This window comes from Dicentrarchus labrax, unplaced genomic scaffold (genome assembly GCF_905237075.1).
Source record: "Dicentrarchus labrax unplaced genomic scaffold, dlabrax2021, whole genome shotgun sequence".
Lineage (NCBI taxonomy): Eukaryota > Metazoa > Chordata > Actinopteri > Moronidae > Dicentrarchus > Dicentrarchus labrax.
Genome location: NW_026136705.1, coordinates 25,612,618 through 25,634,738, shown reverse-complemented (window position 1 = coordinate 25,634,738; position 22,121 = coordinate 25,612,618). Strand labels below are relative to the sequence as shown.

General features: G+C 39.4%; 1 protein-coding gene across 3 annotated transcripts in view; it reads left to right on the top strand.

The window, feature by feature from the left end:
* The window catches only part of sgcd (sarcoglycan, delta (dystrophin-associated glycoprotein)), a 280,526-nt gene that overhangs the window by 186,891 nt on the left and 71,514 nt on the right, over window positions 1-22,121 (top strand). For all 3 annotated transcript variants that reach the window (XM_051399910.1, XM_051399911.1, XM_051399909.1), the window contains 2 exons: window positions 15,351-15,452; window positions 21,612-21,699. In XM_051399910.1, coding sequence (XP_051255870.1) covers window positions 15,351-15,452; window positions 21,612-21,699 — 190 coding nt within the window. The remainder of the gene's footprint in view (window positions 1-15,350; window positions 15,453-21,611; window positions 21,700-22,121) is intronic.

Sequence of the window (22,121 nt, the reverse complement as noted above, 5' to 3'; positions counted from 1 at the left end):
AGAATATTTTTCATGCATAGCGTAAACATTTCAGACATATGAAAAAAAATATATATATTAAAGAAAAAATCATGAAGGAAGGAAAAAAGGGAAGAAAATAGGCTTAACTCCTTGGCACCTCCTTGAAAATAAATTCATTCCTGCACTGCCACATGGCAATGTAATCCATAGAGACAATATATATAAATATATGAATACCTAAACAGGTGGACAGATTGGATTTTTCTCCACTTTCTTCTCTATTGGCTTCCTCAGATGTGAATAATAGCTAAAGAAAATGTCCGTCTCCTTTTCCAAATCCCTGCAGGAGGCTAAATAAAGACGATGACAGGCCTAGATAAAGCATCACCAAATCTCTCTTATCCACTTTTTCTTTTTCCTATTAACCTTAATTCATTCAAAGAGGCTTTAGCGAGCTCCACCCGCCTGGCCACGTTTAGCACTGTGGGCTCTGAGCTGTTTGTTCGTCCTCATGTCCCTCATGGAATTTAAACTGAAAAACAAGGATATAAAGTTTTCCTTTTCAGCAGTTCTTCACACACAAAGTCATATTTACAGTGGAAGGATGCACCAATCTCACTTTTTTTCATCCAATACCGATCTCAATAGAGAAATGTTGAATACCAATCAATGACAAGTAGCAGTGTTTGAAAGGAGACACCCAATGACCAATTTATTCAGATACTTCAGATCAAGCCTGAAATGGGGTTTGAAGTCTCTTTGTGTCATTTTCGCTTGAAACACAGCCACATTTAAGGTTCAGAGGACTAAGTTCAACTTTATTTGTCCCAAAGTGAGTAATTATTTTGGCAGCAAAGGGAGCTACACAAACTGTAGGACATTAATGTTTCTCTCAGGTCAAATAAAAAATCAGATAGATGATGTTAGGTCAGGGAAGCTACAAGTAACAGTGCATCCTCTAAACTCAAGCACCTGGCGTGCCAACATTATGTCAGGACCTCAGGATCTTACTTAAAAGAAAAAGAAGGGGAGACAGAAAGATGAGAGAGAAGAGAGAGGGAAAAATATGTGTAGTTTGAACTGCATTGTCATGCAATAATTTCCATGATTGTTAAATAAAAATGTGTAGTTTGACCTTTTATAGGTATGGAATAACCCTGAAACTAAACACTATCTTTTAACACTAAAATATTTTTAATTTAATATTTTTATTTTTTACTTTCAAGGTTCATTTGTCATTATTAATCTTAGGCTTTTCAGTCTTATTCTGGATTTAACAATGACCCCTGGAAATTGGGATTATTTTCCAAGTTTCTTTAGATTTTTCACACTACTAGAGGTGTTATGCTCAACCTTTTTTTGCCACAGAAGTGCTGCACCTTCACACCTATGAGACATTCTAGTTTTCTTTCCAAACCTTCACACTCAGCGCACTTCTGATCCCCCAGAATCTTTGACCAGAGTCCTCACTAAACCTCCGTATCTGAAGCCAACTTCAGTCAGTCCAGATAAAGAGGAGATTAGAGGAAACAGATCAATTAAAGAGGTTATCGGCTGTAAAGCCAGAGGATGCTGGAGTGTTAAGAAGGATATGTGCTTAAGGTACTCAGTGGCAAAACATAATTATAATCTTAATAATCAATCAATAAACCTAATCAAATTGAAACTGAATAAAAATGTTTTTAAAAATGAATGGATAATGTCAATATAATATAATATAACATATATGTAGTTTATAATATCTGGTAAATAAGCTTGTACTTACAGTGTGTGATGATAAATAGATATAGCTCCCTTTTTAAGCATAGATCCTAACACACAAAGTCAAATTATAATAATATGTATCAGCAGTAATGATCTGTGTGCACAAATGTCCAATTCAATAATTAATTTATACTTTTGAATTATTAATAATTAATTAATTAATGAGACCATAAATGCAGCTCTAAAATACATTGTCATTAACTGAATTCTGCTCTGGCAAACAACAATGGGGATGAACATCCTGTTGTTGAGTGATGATAAAAAGATGATAAAAGTTAATGAAATGCAGTTTAATGTGTGCCCTCTCAGTTCAGATCTATCCACACCAACAGTGATTTTATTTTTAAATTATGACTTTTCTACCCCGTGTTTAATGCCTGTTGGGGTGCAAATTAGCTTTTTAATTTAAATTTGAATGTAAAGTGAAAGTAAACCTGTTTTTATTAATAAATCTTTATATATCACCAAACATCAACTCAGCAAAAGTCTTAAGTTTTAAGAGCGTGCAATGCTTTTGCGTAGAACTGCAGGTTCATGTGTCTTGGATATCACTTTAAAGGTGTCATATAGGTTTTTTTATACATGGACTATACAGTATACTGTATATTGTTACAGACCAGCCCCTTGTGCAAGAAATGTAGATGTATGTCAATATACTCTTGATCGTTTTCAATAAAAGCCTTATTATACATTATTTATCAGGACAAGTTTGAATCTCTACAACTTTAAGCTCTTTAATAACAAAAAGGACAATTTGGGATATCTGCTTCCAGACCAGCTGTTTGAGTTAGCGACAGAGACTTTTTTTTTTGCCCCTAATAAAAGTCAGTAAAACTAAAATGCCAGTCAGCTCCTCTTGTCTCTGTCTTTCTGTCCCTGTCCATTCCACCATCTGTCTAAGTGTACTGAGACCTTACAGGCGTCTGCGCCCTTTTGATGGGGCTCGTGCCTTGAAGACAAGGCCATTCAATCTGAGCAACCCTGATTTTCAATGAAAGTTTGTGTGTCATAAATTTCTACATGGCACAGAGGAGGGCAGGATTTTTTATTGAAGACGTCTTCGATGGCGTCTGGAGCTTTGGGCGCAGCACAAAGACCTCATTTAAACTGTCTCTTCCAAAGAAAGAAAAGGGGAAAGGAGTGGGGAGGAGACGTAGATCAAAGGGAGAGCTGTGTTGACTCTGCAGTGGCACTTTGTACTGAGGGGACTTCCAGGGAGGTTAGATTTTGTGTGTCTTTGATTAACACATTCATCCAAAGTGGATACCTGCACAGTTTTGTTAAACGGAGAGGTTCAAGTCAGCACAATGATTCATATTGAAATGATCCATGTGCTTGTTTTGCCAATGTTGAAAATGACCATCTTCTATATGAAATGCTGGAAAACTGCTGAAATCTGTACATGGATATTTTAAACCTTCTTCTGGTTACTCACAGCAGTCAGTTTAAAGAACACATACAGTAGTAGGTAGGACTCCTCGACCACTATGTGGAGAAACCCACACTCTTACCCCTACAGTTGCTCCAAATCTGCATAAACACTAAGATCTTTTAACTTCATGTGTACTTGTACTCCCCCTGCATTTTTTTGTGTTAAACCACAGCAGCAAACTAACTTAAATTCTGTCTCTCTCCAGCTGTTTAGCAAATTGCATTTTCTCAAGCATTTTCTTTTGTACTGTATTTATGTGTGGCTTCACACTTTTATTGTCACGTTTACCCAGCTGGAGTTCTCTGTTACTTTGTAATTCACCATAAAAACAAAAATGGCACATTGGTAAACCATTGAAATTGTATAAAAACCTCTACAGGGGATCATTCTTTACCATGACAACTTTTTTTAAGGGTACTTTCCTGCTAATACTTATTTTTACCTGTAAAGAGCTAAGTGCAATTTTCAGTGCAGCACTTTTACTTTCCATTGAGTTTTTTTCCATTGTGGTTTTGCTTTTACGTGAGTATTTGAAGACAATCCACTACTGCTGTACTGCAAGAGCACATTACTTCATCCTCACACACATTAAACTAAAGGCTGCTGTGGATGGACGTGGCTGTGACAGTGACCGAACCTCGTTTCTGTCTCTCATGAAACTTCATCACAAAGCTGCTCCAAGAACCATAAAAACAATAACCGCTCCCAATTAGCCCACAGTAATTACTTAATAATCTGGAGATAATTGCACCACTTTGACTACTGTCACAATTTATTCATAACAGTATGAGTGTGTGTGTGTGTGTGTTTGGTACTATACGTATATCTCTATGGGGACTAAATGTTCCCACAACCTTTGAAGGTGAAAAGTGTGAGAAAAAGTGAGGACACTGTTGGCCCTCATTTGGTTATTTAGTTGTAGGCTTAGACTAAGAATGAGTTTTGTCAAGTTAGGTCATAAAGTGTTACTTTCATAGGTGGCGTTATTAAGAAGCAAGTTTAGCTTCCCGAAAATTATCATTGGAAAAAATAAGTCCCGTTTTTCCAGATGTCCTCAGGTGTTGGATAACTTTTTCAAACAATAACCAGCAACCTGTCTGCTCAACAGCAATGAATGAACAATCATTTCCGAGAACTGAAATAATTGCTGTTTTTATATTATTGAGCCTTAAACGCCTCAAAATTGTATAGTTCAACAAACTCAGGGTGTTTGTTTGTGAATCCAGTGACTCTCATGGCATCTCCCGTATAATCCATACTCCTCGTTGTGTCTCTTATCCAGCACATTGAGCCCGCAGGCTTGTGTATTCACATGTCAATCACTGCCGTAGTGAAAACCTTGATGCTGCGCTGCCATCGGCCTCCGAAGGCCACACCGTCCGTCCCAGATGAAGATGAAGTTAATAGGAAATCTATCGGCCTGTGACACTGACATGTGGCAGCCGCAGGCACAGCGAGCAGAGATGGAGTCTAGGAAAAGACTTGCAACACTGTAACCTTCTCATGTTATTGTTCTCAATGATTTAATAAGAGCAAATAAAATGTGTTGAGCCCTAACAAGCTCTTTATCTAGTGCAGAAGGAGACAGAGAGATAAGCCCGGAGTGAAGGATTTTTTGGACAAAATAGATGTTTGTGTGCCTTGCCACTGTTTGTAAGGATATGATTGTTGATTGGCCAAAGTGGAAAAAAAGGTGACCTTATGCAAAGATAATCTCAAGTCACAAGAATTACTTTGCGTTGATCAGCCGACAAGCAATGCTGGAATTCTGTACTTCCACTGGGTGGCAGCAGGGTATAAAATCATTGCCCCCCCATTCACCTTGTGGTATCAACCATAAGATGCTTAATTTCTACAAGCAATGAAAATTAGCATGTCTAATATGAAAAATGAAGTCTATTGCCTATGGCTGTGTGAAGCTGCGTAACAGTACTTTGACCTAAATGCTAACGTTGTTATACTAACATGCTTACAATGATAATGCTAACATGCTGATGTTATGCAGGTAAACTAAATCTTAGTTTAGAGTTTTAGCAAGATAACGTTTGTTTGAAATACTGCAGGTATTTAGTCATAAACCAAAATATTGTAAACATTAAAATTCTGACATGACTAGAGGAAAAGTCAGGGGATTACCAACATTACTTGGATTCATTTCAGAGCAACATAATCCTATGTACATTTAAATTAAAATCAAGTTCTATACTCGTTCAACACAAAGATATGTTGGCGCCTAAATTATTAGCTATATATGCATACAAAACAATATCATCATCAGCAGGAGACGACAAACAGTACGCTTGCTGTAGAATGGCTGCTAAACAAAAGTACTTGTCTGTGTGAAAGCTCTGTAGACGATCACACCGAAGTGCTTTTAAAAAGCTCTGTTCTCTCCATCCACACTGCAATGCGAAGCCAGCCTTTTCAAAATTGTACCTTGGAGAGCTTTTTTGAACAGCTTATATTTTGAAAGTGGTGGCTTAAAGTGGATGTAATACCCAAACAGAGAGAAAAAGAAGGCTTTTCAAATTCATCCAAATTAGTGTGGACATGAGCTCTCTCTCACTGCTTGTCCCTTCTTTTCTTTCTCAGCCTCTAATTCAGTCTCTCACACTTATTTTTGCTGCCACCTTCTAATGATTTCATCTGAGTCTCCATCCCCTCCTTCTCTCTCCTTTCTCCTCCCCCCTCTCTTGACTCCACTTGCAGTCTTCATCTTTTGCCTCATTTACACTCCAACACATCGTCGGTCTCATTTTCTCTTCACCCTTATCTTGCTCTCTGTGTTTATCTATCTATTTTACCCAGTCTTATCTCTCCCTGACTTTATCAATACCCCCTCCTGCTCTCCTTTCTTTCATCTTTCATTCTCAGGTTCTCTCTCCTCCAAACCCCCTCCCCCATCTGCATTCCCATCCCACTGATGGATGATGTGGTGCTGCGTCGAGGGCCTCAATCAGAGGAGCGGGGGTTCGCTGTGGAGAGCAATCTCAAAGCCAATTCCACTGATAGCCATCGCAGGGTGTTGCAACATGACGTTGCAGCTATCACCTGTGGAACAAGAGAAAGAGAGCAGCCTCTCAGAGTTGCTGCTCCAGGTGCTGCTTTGCTCAAACTGAAGGACAGAAGGGAAACTTTTTCTGTTGTTATCAAACAGATCAATTGAAAAATGTATTAGTTTGGAGTTCGGCCATGTTGGCGCCTGGCAGCCACACAGGGCCAACGGAGGCTGATTGAAAGAGCACTCAGTGTTGCAGGATTGGAGGGGGAATGGATTGCAGGAGACGCATTGTTGCCGCTGGATGGTGCTTCATTTTACTCTCTGAGTGTTTTTTGGCAAAGGGCTCGCAGGTGGCCAGAGCGCCCTTTCATGTATTCATTTGCATCTGAAACGCTAACGCAGGTTTTGCTGGTAAATGAGAGAATAAACGAGAGAACAGCTTCTCCTGTCGTGTGTTTACCTGTGGCAAACACACCCCATCTTTTACCCCTGAGCCACTTGTCGTTATTTGCTGACATGTGCTGGAGGAGGAGTGTTTAAGCTGCCTGGAGGGTAAAATTTACACTGGCTGTTATTTGAATTTGGTAATCCCCAATGTTACATTATTTGCAATTCCTATTTTCTGATTGTAATGTTGTCATAGTATCTGATGTCCTCCCATGGAAATACAAATAGAATTCCCCAATAAAGAAGGTTGAAGTATGTGGCTCAGAGCCGCCTGTAAAGACAGGTCTGCAAATATTGTGGTGGAAAAGTCCCCAACAAACTACAGTTCAGATTTTGGGGAATTTTACTATTTTTACCCAGAGTGAAACAAATTCATGAAAGCCTTTGTTTTGTGTCTTGCTGTGTCCCAGTTCGGGGGCTAGATTGTCTGAAGTCCCATTTCAAAGGCTCCTTCAAATGCAGCCAAGAAATGCAGCTTGATTTGCCCTGAATAGGTAGAACTCAACTGGTGTATCTTTGCAGCCTTCGGTGTGCCACAATCAGTTCTGGGTTTGTTTGGAATAAACTAATGAGAGGCATATGAAAGCCAGGTGACCTACAAATGTCTCCAAAATCTAAATGGCTATAAGCTTCTTTTCCTGATCTTTACATTATTAAACTCTAAACAGAACTTCCTCTGAGCCAATATGTAAACATACTGTATAAGTATAGTGTCTTCAAATATTGGATAAGAGAAAAAAGGTTTATCAGAACAGTTTTAGAGAAAAAAATCCATCCACTTTAACAGTGTTACCTTATATTGCTGGCAGATTTTGCAGTTTGCATTTTTCTTATTCTTGTAGGTAACTTTCCAAACACCTAACATTTGCTCCCAGAATAACTTTTACTGTGTATCCAAACATAGATTTAACCTTTAAGCATGCAGAAGTGTGATTAACTGTGTGATATGCAAAAAGTCTGACTTCTTGTAATATTTTTCTTTGAGCTCAAGATGTCTATATTTGCTTTAGCCTCGGGTGGTGGCTTGATGCATATCGATGCAGACGCTCAATAATAGGCAGAGAGCTCTACATTATTGACAGCAGCGACTCCCAGCTCTCTGAGGATGTCGACTTCAGAAAAGGAGATGGAGGGAGAGGACAGGCGGAGAGATAAAGAAACAGGGATGGAAACAGATAAAGGACAGATATCAAGAGAGGGATTCAAAGATCCAGTATTACATCAGTCCTTATATTTGCTGCTGCTCCTCACTGCTCCTATTCCTCCTCCTCGCTGCCAACCCCCCTCTCTCTCTCTCTGCTCTAACACACACAGCTGGGCCAAATAAATCCAGAGAATAACAGAGGGAACTGAAGGCACAAATGTTATTTACAAGACAGACGTTTTTCTCCTGTGCTCATACACCCAAAAACAGCCAGGTAAACAGAGCAGCTTGTCATACACACACATATGTAGCAAACACACATGCACGCAGACTGCATACACAATCAGTCCAAGAAGCACAAATTCACAACGAAGTACACACACAAACACAATAAATTCTCAATAACTATCAAGCTAACAGAGTGGTGACAGTGGAGGCAATTCTGGTTTGAGTGTAGATCAATTTAGCCCTTGTTGCAGCAAATGCTGTTGAGAGAGAGAGGGAGAGGCTGAGAGGGGAAGAAAGGGATTAAGGTGGGGAGAGAAAGAGGCGAAGAGGAACTTGGGTATATGTGCAATGAATTATGTCCAGATCTCTCACAGCTTCAGACAAACAAAAGTAGAAAAGGATTCAAAGAGTCAGGCTGCAGCAGTTATTGCACCTGACAATTGAAACAACACAAAGTTCTGGACAAAATCTAATTTAGGTTACACTGAAATGGAACTCACAGGCTGATATTTTCAATATGGTAAGATTTCTTCTGAGAACACTATTGTTAAATGACTGACAAGGAAGACTTTATTGCTCCTGTTGCAAAAATAGTCATAGATTCCGTGCTTTTCATTGTCAGGAGAACAATTGAAGAATAATTAAAAATGTGATTTCTGACTTTTAACAAATATAAGTGTACATGACGTGAATTCTTAGTCTTCAGAAAATGTCCTCTTACTTAAAGCAAATTCTCATCATGAATGCTGATGAACACAATGTCGCTTGAAGGTGCCAATACTGATGTCTTTTGTCCTATGTCCTATGTGTCCTGGGGTGGGTCAGTATTGCAGGATTGGAAAGTGAATGGAATCTTGTTACAACCTCAGTTGCGGGGTCCAGGGGAAGAGAGGCGCAACAATTAATAATTTACTGGGTGTTTAAAGAAGGGAAGAAAACAGAAATATTTGTACTGTTGTTAACTATTTATTTAAACGTAAATGAGTTCAATGTTAACACAAAACAACTTCCTAAAAAGAAAGGAAGCGAAAACCATTTAAACTAAACAAACCACTGAGACAACAAATAAATATGAACAACACTATCCCTCCACTGAGGGAGTAATGGTAACACACATGACGAGCACCACACAGCTCTGCTTCACACCCGACAGCGACACGACTCTATCTGGTTATTTGGGCCACTGGCCCCGTCTGCTTCCGTCACAGTAGCTTTATAGCAATCGTCCTGATTGCTAAACCACTGCAGGTGTGCCTGACCAGTCGGAGGGCAGGGCGGTACCTGGAACAGGGCACAGGACAGCAGAGGCAAAACATACACACGTAACAAATCTGAAAAGGATACACAGTTTAAAAACAGTTTGGATTAGTTGATGGATCGATGGATGGATAGGTGGGTGGGTTGGCATGCCTTTGGAGTAAGAAATAGCTCATAAAATTGCTACTGATCAGATTATGACATACATTCAGTCAGTTTATTAGGTATAACAAAATTATTGTGCTGTAATATAACATTCCTGCAATAAATTCTATCTACCTACCTGTATATGTTGTATGCAAACTCTAAATTTTGTCCTGAGAGTGGTGGTAGAAAAATGGCTCTTCCTCTGAGGGGCATTAATAAATTCTGTCTAAACTTTTGATTTAAAAAGATGGTGTCTTAGAGAACAAAGTTTGTGTAGTCTTTGGAAAGACTAGAAGACATTTTATCTGTGGTAAAACACAAATCTGCTCACTGCTGCACCAACATTTTGACTTAATGAAATAGCCAGTCTGCAGGTGTTTCCTTAATCCCGCTCCTGCCTCGACTGTTTTTGTGTGTTCCGCTCCCGCTATGTTTGTGTCCACTCCCGCCCACTCCAGCCAGCATTATGACCATTCACTCTGGCACAATAGAATTTTTGTGTCTTCTTTAGTCCCACAAGTGCAAAGTCATTATTTTTATGTGTCAGTAACAACTGGGAAATGTCTCCAAATGTCAGACTTGCAAAAAAAAAAAAAAAATGCCTTAACAACGCTTCCTTTTACCTTAATTTGTTGACTCTGTCTCCATCATCATCAGCAAGCGAAATCCTGGGACCCAAAGTTATTTTTTTACCTCCTGCCGGCAGCAAAGCCAAAACCGCCCACTCCCGGTACCCCCGGGATCACAATCACAATCTCAATGTAGCCCTCTAGTCTGCAGTTCCCTTTAATGTGATGTTACAACTGAATGCTTGATATACTGGGAGTCATGAATATTCACAGCATATTTATTGGACACTGGTTGACTGAAGGGAGACGGCCTGATGGTGGGAGTTGTAGGAAAGCTCAGATTGTCAATAAGAGTGTCATAAATATTGTGTTTGTGTAAAATTTAATTGCAATGTGGCTAATAGTTTCTGACGTACATATTTGACTTGAGAACAAACATCCGTGGATTCTGCCACACTTAAATAAAAAATGGATGATGTGAGTCTAAGTGACTGAGTAATGTTATTGAAATGTTTTCACTATTATTGTCACAGTAATGGCTACCATCTGAATCATGTCACAGTGTTATTTGTCAGTTTGTTCTGACAGCAAGTTATTTTGAATTTCATGCCATTTGAATCGAAACACCTTCCAGTTGAACTGAGATGGCCGAGAAAGGGGTGGAAGGGGGGATGGAGATGAAGAGAAAGATGGGAAGGAAACAGGTGGCCAAAAAGAGGGAGAGTGAGAAGTAGGGGAAGACATGTGGGGGGGGCTGAGGGAAGACAGAAAGAGATGGAAAAAAGGGAAGAGATGGGGAAGGAGGAACCTAAAACTGACAAACAGGATGATCAGCAAGGGGACCGGACAAGGTTGAGAATTTTAGGAAGATGAAAGGCAGCGGGTGAAGAAGAGGAAAGGAGGTAGAGGAGCAGAGGACAGGAAAGGGTAGAAGAGAGGTAAGGAGGCACACCTGAGCGTTCAGAGGCCTCTGTCCCGGTAAGAATGGTCCTGAATTATTCATAACGGCTCACCTCGCCTTGCTGTGCCGACTGCAGCACACAGCTCACTGCAGAGAATAAAACAAAAGAAAAAAAAGCATTTTGACTAGAAAAGAAACTGCAAACAGTGCAGCTGTGCTCAGTGTTTTGAGTCAAGTCTAATTGCAGTTTTTCAGTAAGATGAAGGCTGCGATTTGACTGATGGTTGCAGCTGGATACAGTCAAACTAAATGAACAGTGTTCTCACACCCACTACTGTTAGCCTATATTCTTAGTTCTCATTTTGTTCCCACAAAGGACTTCTCCCTAACTTTAATTTCATTGGAAAGAATCTGAAAAACATTAAGATGATAAAAGAAAATGTTATAAGAGTTAGAACTAAAGTCTTTGTGTTTCACTGTCACGCCTGTGGTGGCTGGAGGTTGACTGAGACAAACTGTGAACAATCACCCCCCTCATTCACTCATTCAATACTCCTGATAAATCAGACACTTAGTTTAGTGGTTTAACCTGTGACAGTCTGGAGACCCGAGAGAGAAAGCTCTGTTTGCACCCAGTATGTGTGTAGCTTCTACCTGAATCTCTGTGGTTTCAAATTTTGTTTCAGTTTGTACTTTCAGATATCAGCCTTACGTTACTGTTTACTTCCAGCTGTGTTAAGTTACTACTAATGCAAACCTTTCCTGCTGTTGTTGCTTCACATTAAACACTTTCCACCACCAAACAAGCAAGATGCTTTCATTATGAAGAACTTATAAGAAATGCAATGTGCAAGTTAACGGAGCCTCATTCTTGAGTAAATCAAGTTTAATCAATCGATTTGTGCATAATCTGTGGTATTTGGTCAGCAGATACGTTTTAAATATTACAGGAGGAATAGTATAAACAGAAACAGCCACAGTGAGCTGAAAAAGGCTGCAGGCAAGAGGCGCTTACTGTGGTTTGTGACCAACACATCAAGGAAGACAACTTTGCCTTGCTGTATGGTGCATTGGAATAAACACTCACATCGTGCCAGCATTGTTCAACTGCTTGTGGCCATTCACGGGATGGCGCAGCATGACTACTTCCCTACTATGTAAAAGCCTTATATGTCTCTTTGTCCATAGTGCTAGCCAAATCTCTATAATGTGTCTCTCTCTATATAATACTGTCACACCCAGTCTGTCTTTGTATGTCTCTCCATGGTGCTAAAACAGTCAAGCCAAGTCTCTTTATGGCTCTCTCCATGGCCTTAAAACAGTCAAACTAAGGCTGTGTCCAAAATCACTGCCCTGTTCACTGATTCACTAGTCCTTATTTAAACAACACTCAGTAGTTTACTCTACAGTGAGCAGTAAATTTGCACCGTGGCCACCTATGAATCATCATCAGGTGTAGTGTTGCAGGAATGATAATTTGACATATAAATAAAAAAGTATGCATTGTGGGATTATAAGACCAAAGTACTTTTTGAGGACACTATATAGTGCAGGAATTTCACTCTCACTCATAAAATGCAATGTCTCTATCCATGGTGCTGAAACAGTCAGACCTGGCTCTCTTTGTGTCTGTCTTTGTGGTGCTGAGGCAGTTGAACTAAGTCTCTCAGTCTTCTTTATTTCTTTCTTTGTTTAAATTTCAAATGCACTCACACACTCTTCACCTAAGTGTCTCTCACTAATGCTCTTTATAGCTACTAGTACTGTACAAGCACTGTTTCTGAAATCAAGTTTGTGTCAGCATTTATGCAGTTACTGAAGGAGTTATTGAGTATGTTGCAGTAATAAGGATGGATGGAGAAATGGAAAAACAAGTCGAGAATTCCCAGTTTCCACCATTTCTCAGAAATGTATTAAACTCCTTATAAGCAGTGTTATCCTAAATGGATTTTGGTTTCTGGCCGTCACATTTTTCACAGTAATTTTTCTTAGATTTCCTTATTTTCCTCATCCTACCGTGCATTCACAGTTATTTGCAGTTCTCTGCAGGACCTCCACAATGGAACCCATTTGGTTAGAAGATTGCTGTTAAAAGTGAAATAACCTGAATATCTCCCTTAATACAGTCTTATTATTCTGTTGTAAAACTAGCAGTGCTGTCAGTTATTTCTTTCTGAAATAGAACCAATTTAGGAAAGTATTTTGAGTGTCCACATGAATGAAGTTATTTTCTTTGTAAGTGTGTAGTTCAACTTATTTTCACAGAGAAAAAAAGTGTGTGAAATGGAGAGGCAGATATTCGAACTGGAGCACAACATTACTTTTCAACTATTATGCCTCCTCGGCAATTATCCAGACCAAGATATGAACTAGCCAGCAGGTACATGAATATGTGGGTTTCTTTGATAGAAATCAATATATATGTAAGGACCTGTATTTAAGAATATTCTTTTGGGGATCTCCAAGAAGGCGAAATATACATCTCAGCTGATTTTTGCCATCAAAGTTTCGGAAATTGAGTTTAAATCATGTTTGCCGGCCTTCTCTGTCGGGCGCACAGATTTCCACCTGGGGATAATTCACAATCGCAACACGTCCAGGACTGAGCCCCCCGTTGCCACAACAGTGCTAGAATGTTAATATGTTTTACACAGTGGGGGGAAGGATTACATGGAGGAGGCTTGAAAACCGTCCTCAGTAGCTTTGGGATTTCAAGGGGTCTTGATCTCCATTTGCTCGTCAGAACCTGAGGGATCAAAAGACGGCGGGGAAACAAAAAAGTCTTTGCAGGAGAAGATCACATGGGCAGATAACTGGCTTTTTTCTCTGTCTCTCTTACTCTTCTATCGCTCTGACGTCTCTTATCTTTGAAACAATCCAGCGGGTGATTTCATATAATATATATAATGACTGGATGGAAAGTGAAGGGTCAGTCTTGCTGGTCATGTTTGAATCAAAGCAGCCCCTGAGCCAGTCTCCTCTCGCCGAATCTCTTCTTATCATCACTGGTTAATATCCTTTGGTCTGTTGCTGCTCTGGTATACAGACTGAGACGATGCATCTGGAACACTGCTGCAATACTTTTGACTGACAAGATTCTGCACTGCATTCTTTTGTTTTTATAAGATTTGGTGAGAAAAGGGCAACAACAATGAATACAGCAAAAGATAATACCTTGACTGTATGTGGCGAGGTAAAGGGAAACATGTCTAATTTACTTTTTGCTTCTGATGTAGCATTTCATTCAGTGACCAATGACTTGTCACAAATGCACTTTTTTAGTCCCTGGGTTGCTGCTACACCAATTTGTTTACTCAGTTTTATGAAATAATATTCTATGCCTGCTGCCACCTAAAAATACTTTACTTAATTTACAGCATGCATAAGCATTTGGTCTTTTGCCTTGTTTAAATGAGCTTGGCTTCCAGAGAGAGAAACTAAATTTATCCTTCAGGCCCCTGTCTGAACAAGTAAACAAGACTAAAACAAAATACAGTGTTTGCTCTGAATTAGTGAAGGGGGCAATTTTTATTCAGGCTAAGGCGAATTTCTTGTTGACGTTATAAGTAATTGTTTAAATGTTTTTTTTTTTACCATAATGGGTCAGTCAGTCAGGTGAAAGAACTTATTGTACACATCACATCCTCCTGAGTTTGCACTTTAATACACAGTGCATTGTTCAATTCATAAATTGTCATATATTTGATAATACGAAAATAATATTTATTAGTATAGTATTTTTGCCAATAGATCCATTTGTAATACTATTGCTAAAGTCAAGTATCAACAATATTAAAAGAGATTAAGGCCACTGATCAACTAGGGAGACAGTTTAACCAGTCTAATATGGTTTGTGTACAGTGTTCAGAGTTTGTACCTGATAATCCGTGAGTGTGATACAAAATAACAGCTTTCCTCACAGCATCAGTCGGGTGTGATAGTAAGTTTAATTTTTCCCCACACAGCTATTTTGTCACATAGATAAAAAAAAAGGTGCTTGTGATCAAACTGCAGGTGTCAGAAAATTAAAATGGCAGGTGTTGAATACAGCCAGCAATTCATGTTCATGGCTGTGCACCATATTAGCAGAAAATACATGACTAGAATACTATGACTATGAGTCATCCTTGATGTTGATGACAATAGCAAAAGCATTTAAAAAAAAGAAAGAGAAAACCTAAATAAAATTAGATAACCCTGTACCTTGTTGTATGCCTGTTTAATTGGTCAGTTCTTGCCCTTGGAAAAATACATATTTGATACAATCAAGGCTCATACTGACTGGTGGTTTGGGGATCATGCAGTATGTTTGGTGTTGTGACAATGACCATGTTCTGGCGCAATGCAGAAGGATGAAGAAATAGCGTGTTCTTGTTTTAATGGCTGAATCAGAAGTTTGACAGCACACAGTGCATGGAAGTCATGGCTGATATATACTTGCTCTAAAAATGGGAGAAAAGAATATGAACTAATTGTGACTGTGTCTTTGTTCCTCACAGGACGGCATGGGCAATCTCAGAATAACAGAGAAGGGCCTGAAACTGGAAGGGGACTCTGAGTTCCTCCAACCCCTCTATGCCAAAGAAATCCAATCCAAACCAGTAAGTCTTACATAGAAAACCACTCTCACTATTTACATTTTAAACAGACACACTTTAGAGTTAAATGTCAAACTCAAAATATTTTGGGATTTTCCGTCTCCACTAGCTACGTATTTGTAGGCGGCTACGCCATCCATGCTAACAATGCTAAGCTCAATACTTTCTATGTCTTTTCTGTGAGGAAAACATCATGTGAATTATAATTATAAATTATTCCTGGAATAATCAGCATAGGCATGTAATAGTTAATTACATTAACGGGTACCATATAGCATTTCCCACATTAATGCAAACCTGCCTTGTTACCTCAATGTCAGTGTAAATTCCTTGCTGGGAAAAAAAAAAAAATGCTCATGTACCGATTAGTTATTACTGTGTTTTGTAACACTGCATGAATGACAAAACTTAATATGAGGTGAGAGGGTGCAATGGTGTTAAGTGTCTAATGAAAGTGAGAGTGACAGTGTGAATTTCAGTCCTGAAGCCTACATCTTAGGTACACAGTTGAAAAAGCAAGTGTGACAATCCTGTTGGGACTCATACTAGAAGTATCAAACTACAAGTTCTTCCACTCCAATTGCATTCACAATGTGTCCTAATGTTGCTCTTACAGAGCTTAAATTCTACTAGTGAGGCTTTTCCAGGCCACCCTAATGCAGATTCTGTGGAAGGAAAGACACTATCCTACACATTCTCACAGAGGTAGCTGAAAATCATCCATCCATTTCCTGCTACACATTTGGGTCAGGTTGTAGTGTCATCAGACCAAGCCGAGTAGCCCCAATGTACTATTCTCCACCCACTCTTCCTGGGGGATCCTAAAGCATCCGCAGGTCAGATAGGATATGTAGTCTGTCTAGTGTGCTGTGGGTCTGCCAGTGTATCTCCTATCACAAAATCTCCACAGGAAGGTGATTCTTTCAAGCAGAGAGAGCAGTAGCTGTGATCTAAGCTCTGGTCCTAGCGCCACACCTTGCCCCAAGGCCAAGATCCCTTGCCAATAAAATTAATTTTAACTACTCATGCCTGCAATTCTGTTCATAGGGTCATTACCCAAAGATTGTGACCATAAAGCTTGAATGAACAGTGACCAGTAAATCAGGAGCAAAGGCAGGGTCTTTGGAATGAACCCAGGCTGTTAGCTGAAGAGCTCAAAATCTGTTAGAGATTTTTATCTGCAAATTGCTGGAATTTTTTTGGTATTAATTATGAAATGGTGAAGCAGACTTCCAGAAGGAGTAATCTTACTTCGGTGTGACTGATTTAAGACCAGATCAGTCATGTGTTACCCATCATTTCATGTCATAACCAGACAAGTTGTGTCAAGACTTGTCATGTAATGTCTTCAAAAAAATATGACACAACATCATGACAAGCACCATATGGCCCCATCAGTGCACCTGTTTCAGACCAGGTGGTGTTGATGGGGAAACAAACGCATGCGACAACCTTGGCAGTGTTGGCAACATGCTTTCTCCAGCGTGCTGCACAGAGCCACAGCTCCAGCATCAGTTTTCTTGCAGGAAATCTTTGGCATTTACAGATTGAAATGCATAGTCTGTCTGAGGTCCCTTGGTAGCCCATGTTCTGTTTACGAAATTAACATTCTGATGTGCTTCCTGCTGTCCTTAAAACAACTACAGGAGTATTCAAGCCTAGAGATGTCAGAGAAATGGAGAGATGGGCACGATAACGTGATAGACATTCTCTCCCTCTGTCTCTTCTACTCTGGCAGTAATAATAGCTGTGTGCAGTTAGTGGATGGATGGCTTGATAATGCAAGAGAGCAGCACGCTTTATCTCTGCTGTCTAGGACCTTACGCAAGCTGAGAGGGAGGATGAGCAATGGAGATGGAGACAGGAGAGCATGGAGGAACATAAGTGAGTGAGGTAGCAAAAGAGAGCAGAGTTAGAATGGAGATGGAAATGAGGAATGGGCGAGAGAAGGATAAGAAGTAGTAATAGAGGCAGAAACAGGGAGACAGATGGAGGAGGACTGAATTAGAACGAGAAGATGGGAAGCCAGTGAGCATGTTTTGACAGGCAGCGATACGCGGGAGGCGGCCAAGTTCAACACTGACTCAAACAACCACAACATGTTCACAGTATGATATTATGGTTCGGTAAAATATTCATGTAAGAATGAAGTCCCAGTTTCACCAACTGGTATACCCGAAGCAGCTATGAATTACTGCAGATCTCTGGTGCATTCATTTGGCAGATTTGGTTGGTGCAAGACAACATATGAACATCTATCATCAACAAGATAAATATAGGCTGATAAAGCCAGGATATTTAGCACAATGTAGAAACAAATGGTGGTCCCAAACCAGTATGGAAAGTGTAAAGCATTTCTTGTTATATTTTGAAATCTAAATATTTGCCTGAACATACTCGAAGAATGGGATGGACAGTTGAAAGATATAGAATGGAGATGAATATGGAACTAAGAATAGTAAAAGAGCAAATTTGAAGTAAGAGGAAAGAAAAGATACAACACACCAGAGCAGAGGGAGAGATAAACAGAAAGAATGACAGAGAGAGGGATAGATGGGTACCTTTAGCAGAGGAGGTGAGAGGAATGTGTTGTTTAAGCCTCAGTCTTTTGACATTGTACAGTTCAAGTGAATTGAGACATTGTTATCACAATAGTGACAGAAGAGTTCAACTCACCTTAGTTAGAACATGTGCTCCATGTCCCTACCGCAGCAACCGGGGTTCGATTCCAGCCTGTGGCTCTTTGCTGAATGTTGTAAAATGGGCCTGAATATTAGACTTTCATTGGTCAAGTTGCCAGAAACATGAAACCAAATGAAAGCTAATGTTGCACTATATATTATATAACTGATAGCAGTACATGTTTTTACTTGATAAATTATTGATTAATTGATTAATCAACTAACCATCCAACACTACTCACAGCCTGATCCATCTTGACATTGTGCTACTATACTTGTGTGTTCTTCAACAAAGTCAGTCTGGGCACTAAACTGTAGATCTTCTTTGATAATACCAGGTTGAATTTCTGAAAGAGCCACTGTATTGCTCCCTAAAATTGGTTCTTTGGCTCAGCTCACTGTGGTTTAATTCAACCAGTGAGTTTTTCATAGCCTTTAGAGCAGCTCTGCCTCCAAGAAATATTTATATAACCAACTCCAATCCACGTATTTCGTCTAACTCCTCTCTCTTTTTTTCTCTGCTTATTTCTCTCTGTGTGAGAGGCATCCTGCTGGGTGTAATATGGTCTGTTGCATTAGTAACAAAGAGAGGAGGGGGAACGTGTGGATCAGAGGCACCACACAACAACAAACTGAACACATGTACTGTAGACAACCAGCCCCAAAGGACTCCTGCAGTAGCCTCTCTGAGGCATTTCAAGAGGCTATAGCAGGGAAAAAACTGTGCAGAGAGATGGAACGATAAGCTGGCTGCTATATGAAACATGGCACACTGTACTATGTGGGTGTGGTTTTTAGGCTCAAGCATTGTTCTGTGGAAAAAAAAAAAACTTTTTACACATTACTTGAGTTTATTAGAATAACATAGACTGTCAGGTTTTCCACTAGTATGGATTATAAATTAGATGGATGGCTATGAAATTTGGGTAGAGACTGATAAAGGTTGGTATAGTAAACATGGTATGTGTCCTGTTTCAGTTCAATTATAGGAATATAACATTAGTAACATTGTCAGTGAATGTTATGTATGAACATTTTGCAACCTGACAGATTCAGAATGAGAAAAAAATGTAATGCAGGTGGCAGTAAGTTTCTCTCTCAATGTTACTGTTGCAAATAAGCCATATCGGAATAGAACCACTGCTTTTTGGCATTGAAAGAAGCCAGTTGAAGTGGATGAATGAATGCACCAATGGAAGAATTAATGGACTGACTGATACTGTTCTACTCCCTGTATACTGCTTTGTTGACAGATTAGATGTATTTTTCATGTTTTCCATCTTTTGTCTGCTATTGATCTCAGCACAGCTGCAGGTCATGAGAGTTAATGAGTTAGCAGTGCAGCACACTGAGGCAAAGTGCTTTGAACTAAAGGTTGACTGTTGCAGGCAAAAGTTAACAACGGACCTTTTTCACAGCAGCCATTCTGAATTAAAATAGTAGGTCAATAATAGGTGTTACCAATTACACTAATTCATGTTTATTCCATTTAGTGTAGCAGAGCTTTCCAGTGAGCCAACATGCCAACAATAGCAGCACCCTGACTCTGTTTGACCTGAATGCAACACAACCTTATTTAGGGTCATTGGTAACACTTGTGTTTACCCTACTATTTCATGTCAAAGTGGCTGCTGCAAAAAAAGGTCTGTTGTGAGAGAAATGTGGTGAAATCTTTGGTCGTGAGTATACACATAGATAGATTCCATTTTAAGATAGCACCATTTTAAAGATAATTTAGAAAAAAACTGCAACAATATAAACATTCACCAGGTATTTATCTCATAATCTGACATCAAAATATAATCTAATCATGTATCTCGTACAGTGGGACATGCAATGCTATTAGAGAGCTGTTATTGCCTTATTTGTCTTATTTTCTTCATCAGAAGCGAAACAAAAAACACATTACAACAACATTACAAGACCATTGATACGTATGAGTAAGTATGTGTTTCTGCATGTGTGGCAGTGCGTCACTATGCTGAGGAGTTGCTGCTCACACTTATTGCCTTCAGCTGTGCTGAGCTTTTACAAAGACTCAGCTTGTCTTAGCAGACGGTCAGTTCTTCTGTGTTATTCTGTCTTGTGTTGTGTGTTCGGGCAGCTTTTCAGTCCCTGTACAGTTGCACTTGTTTTTTTGATTTCTGGTCCTAAACTACAGTTTTGTAAGGAAGTTTTAGTTGGATCCCAGTTGGGTGGCTTTTAACAACTCTGTTACCCAAGAGCACTCATAAAAGCTGGGCTTTGTGTGTTTGTGCACTGGTGTGAGACAGAGTGTGCTTGAAATAAATGTAGGCAAAACCAAAAATCTTCTCTTAGCCAGTAACATTGAACAATCACTAAGTTAAGACTACAAATTTGGAACTGTGATTGACAACCACCTAAACTTTACAGAACACATTCTACTTTTAAAAGCCTTGAAGGGATCGATCCAGTATGCCACAAGTGCACAAACACTGAGAATGGTCTTTAGAGTAGTATTAGAATATGTATATGTATATGTCATAATATGTCTGGAGGGAATTTTTAATGTTCAATGTAATAAATAAACAAATAATGTTTTGATGTTAATATAATTCAAAGTTTTGTACCTTTTAAAAGATGGAGTGTACTTGTCAACCTGACATGCTCAAACGCCTCCACAGTTAATGTTAATCTAATTATCAGTGCTGCAACTCCTTCTCATGCGTATTTCAAACTTTTTGTTAGTTTTACATTCAGTTCACGGCACATTGTTATTGTAATAACTTCTTGCTTGCATATCATACATTTGGTGTATTTACTGTGAGAACTTCAATAAGTTTGGCAAGAGCCATAATGTTATCTGTAATATACACACAGGGCATATCCCCTCCGCGGCTGCGAGCGCAGCACAATGGTCAGGCCGTTATCTCTAATTAAGAAGTTGACTGAGGCATGAAGATTAGTCGGGCACAGAAAGAGCAGAGTGTCCGACGTGATCAGCATTACAGAGGTACAGGGCACTCTGGGAAATGGAAGTTATCAAACAGAGCAGGAGGTTACAGTCGCTGCACTCGGACAGTTCTGCTGTGACTTTTTACGTGTGAAGTTATACACTTCTTGTTCCTTTGTGTGTGCATATGCACCTTTTGTTTAGTATTACAGTTGGCTCAGCTTATATACGGCCAGCCCCAAAGTCACCACAGGTGTGTGCCAGTCAGGTGATCATAATATAAAGAAAACCAAGACCAAACCACAGTTCTGCTCTGTAAGCCTATACATACACAGCAGTGCTTTGAGCATGATAATGACAACATGATCTCAACGACAATGCTAACATTCTGATGTTAAGCAAGTATAATGTTTACCATGGTCATTGTCTTTGTTTAGCATGTTTACATTTACTTACATTTACTAATTTACGCAGAGTACAGCGAGGGTTATTGGGAATATGATTAGTTTTGCAGGGATTTGGTTGGTATTGCACCACAGACTAAATAATTACCTTGTTTCTTCGCAGGGCCGCCCGCTGTTCCTGCAGTCATCCAGAAACGTGTCGGTCAATATCGTCAACAGCAACAACCAGCTGCTCACACAACTCGTAACCGGTAAGACACTGCAGGAGAGACACAAACTGCTTTCATGTAGTCTATTGATGTTTTCTTTTGATATGATACATGTTTTCATTCAAAAACATCAAAACTGAGAAAACTGACGACATCAGCTGCAACAAATGCACAACATATAGAATTTGTATATGTTTCACTGCGCAAGAAAGATTCTTTTTTTTTTTTTTTGCCTGAAAACAAGTTCTGCCTGTCATGCTTTTTTTAATGCTTTTTTGCTTTTATGTATGATGAGCCTTTGAACGGTTTGATTGTTTCATTTGAGAATGACTATGAAGTAATTCAATTAACACAAGATTAGGGGAAAGTCAGGGAAAAGAACTATTTTTCTGTAGCAGATCTGTTATTTCCTTTCATTTTGCAATTTTAGATTTATCTTAGGGACCCTTTGGGGAGTCGATACT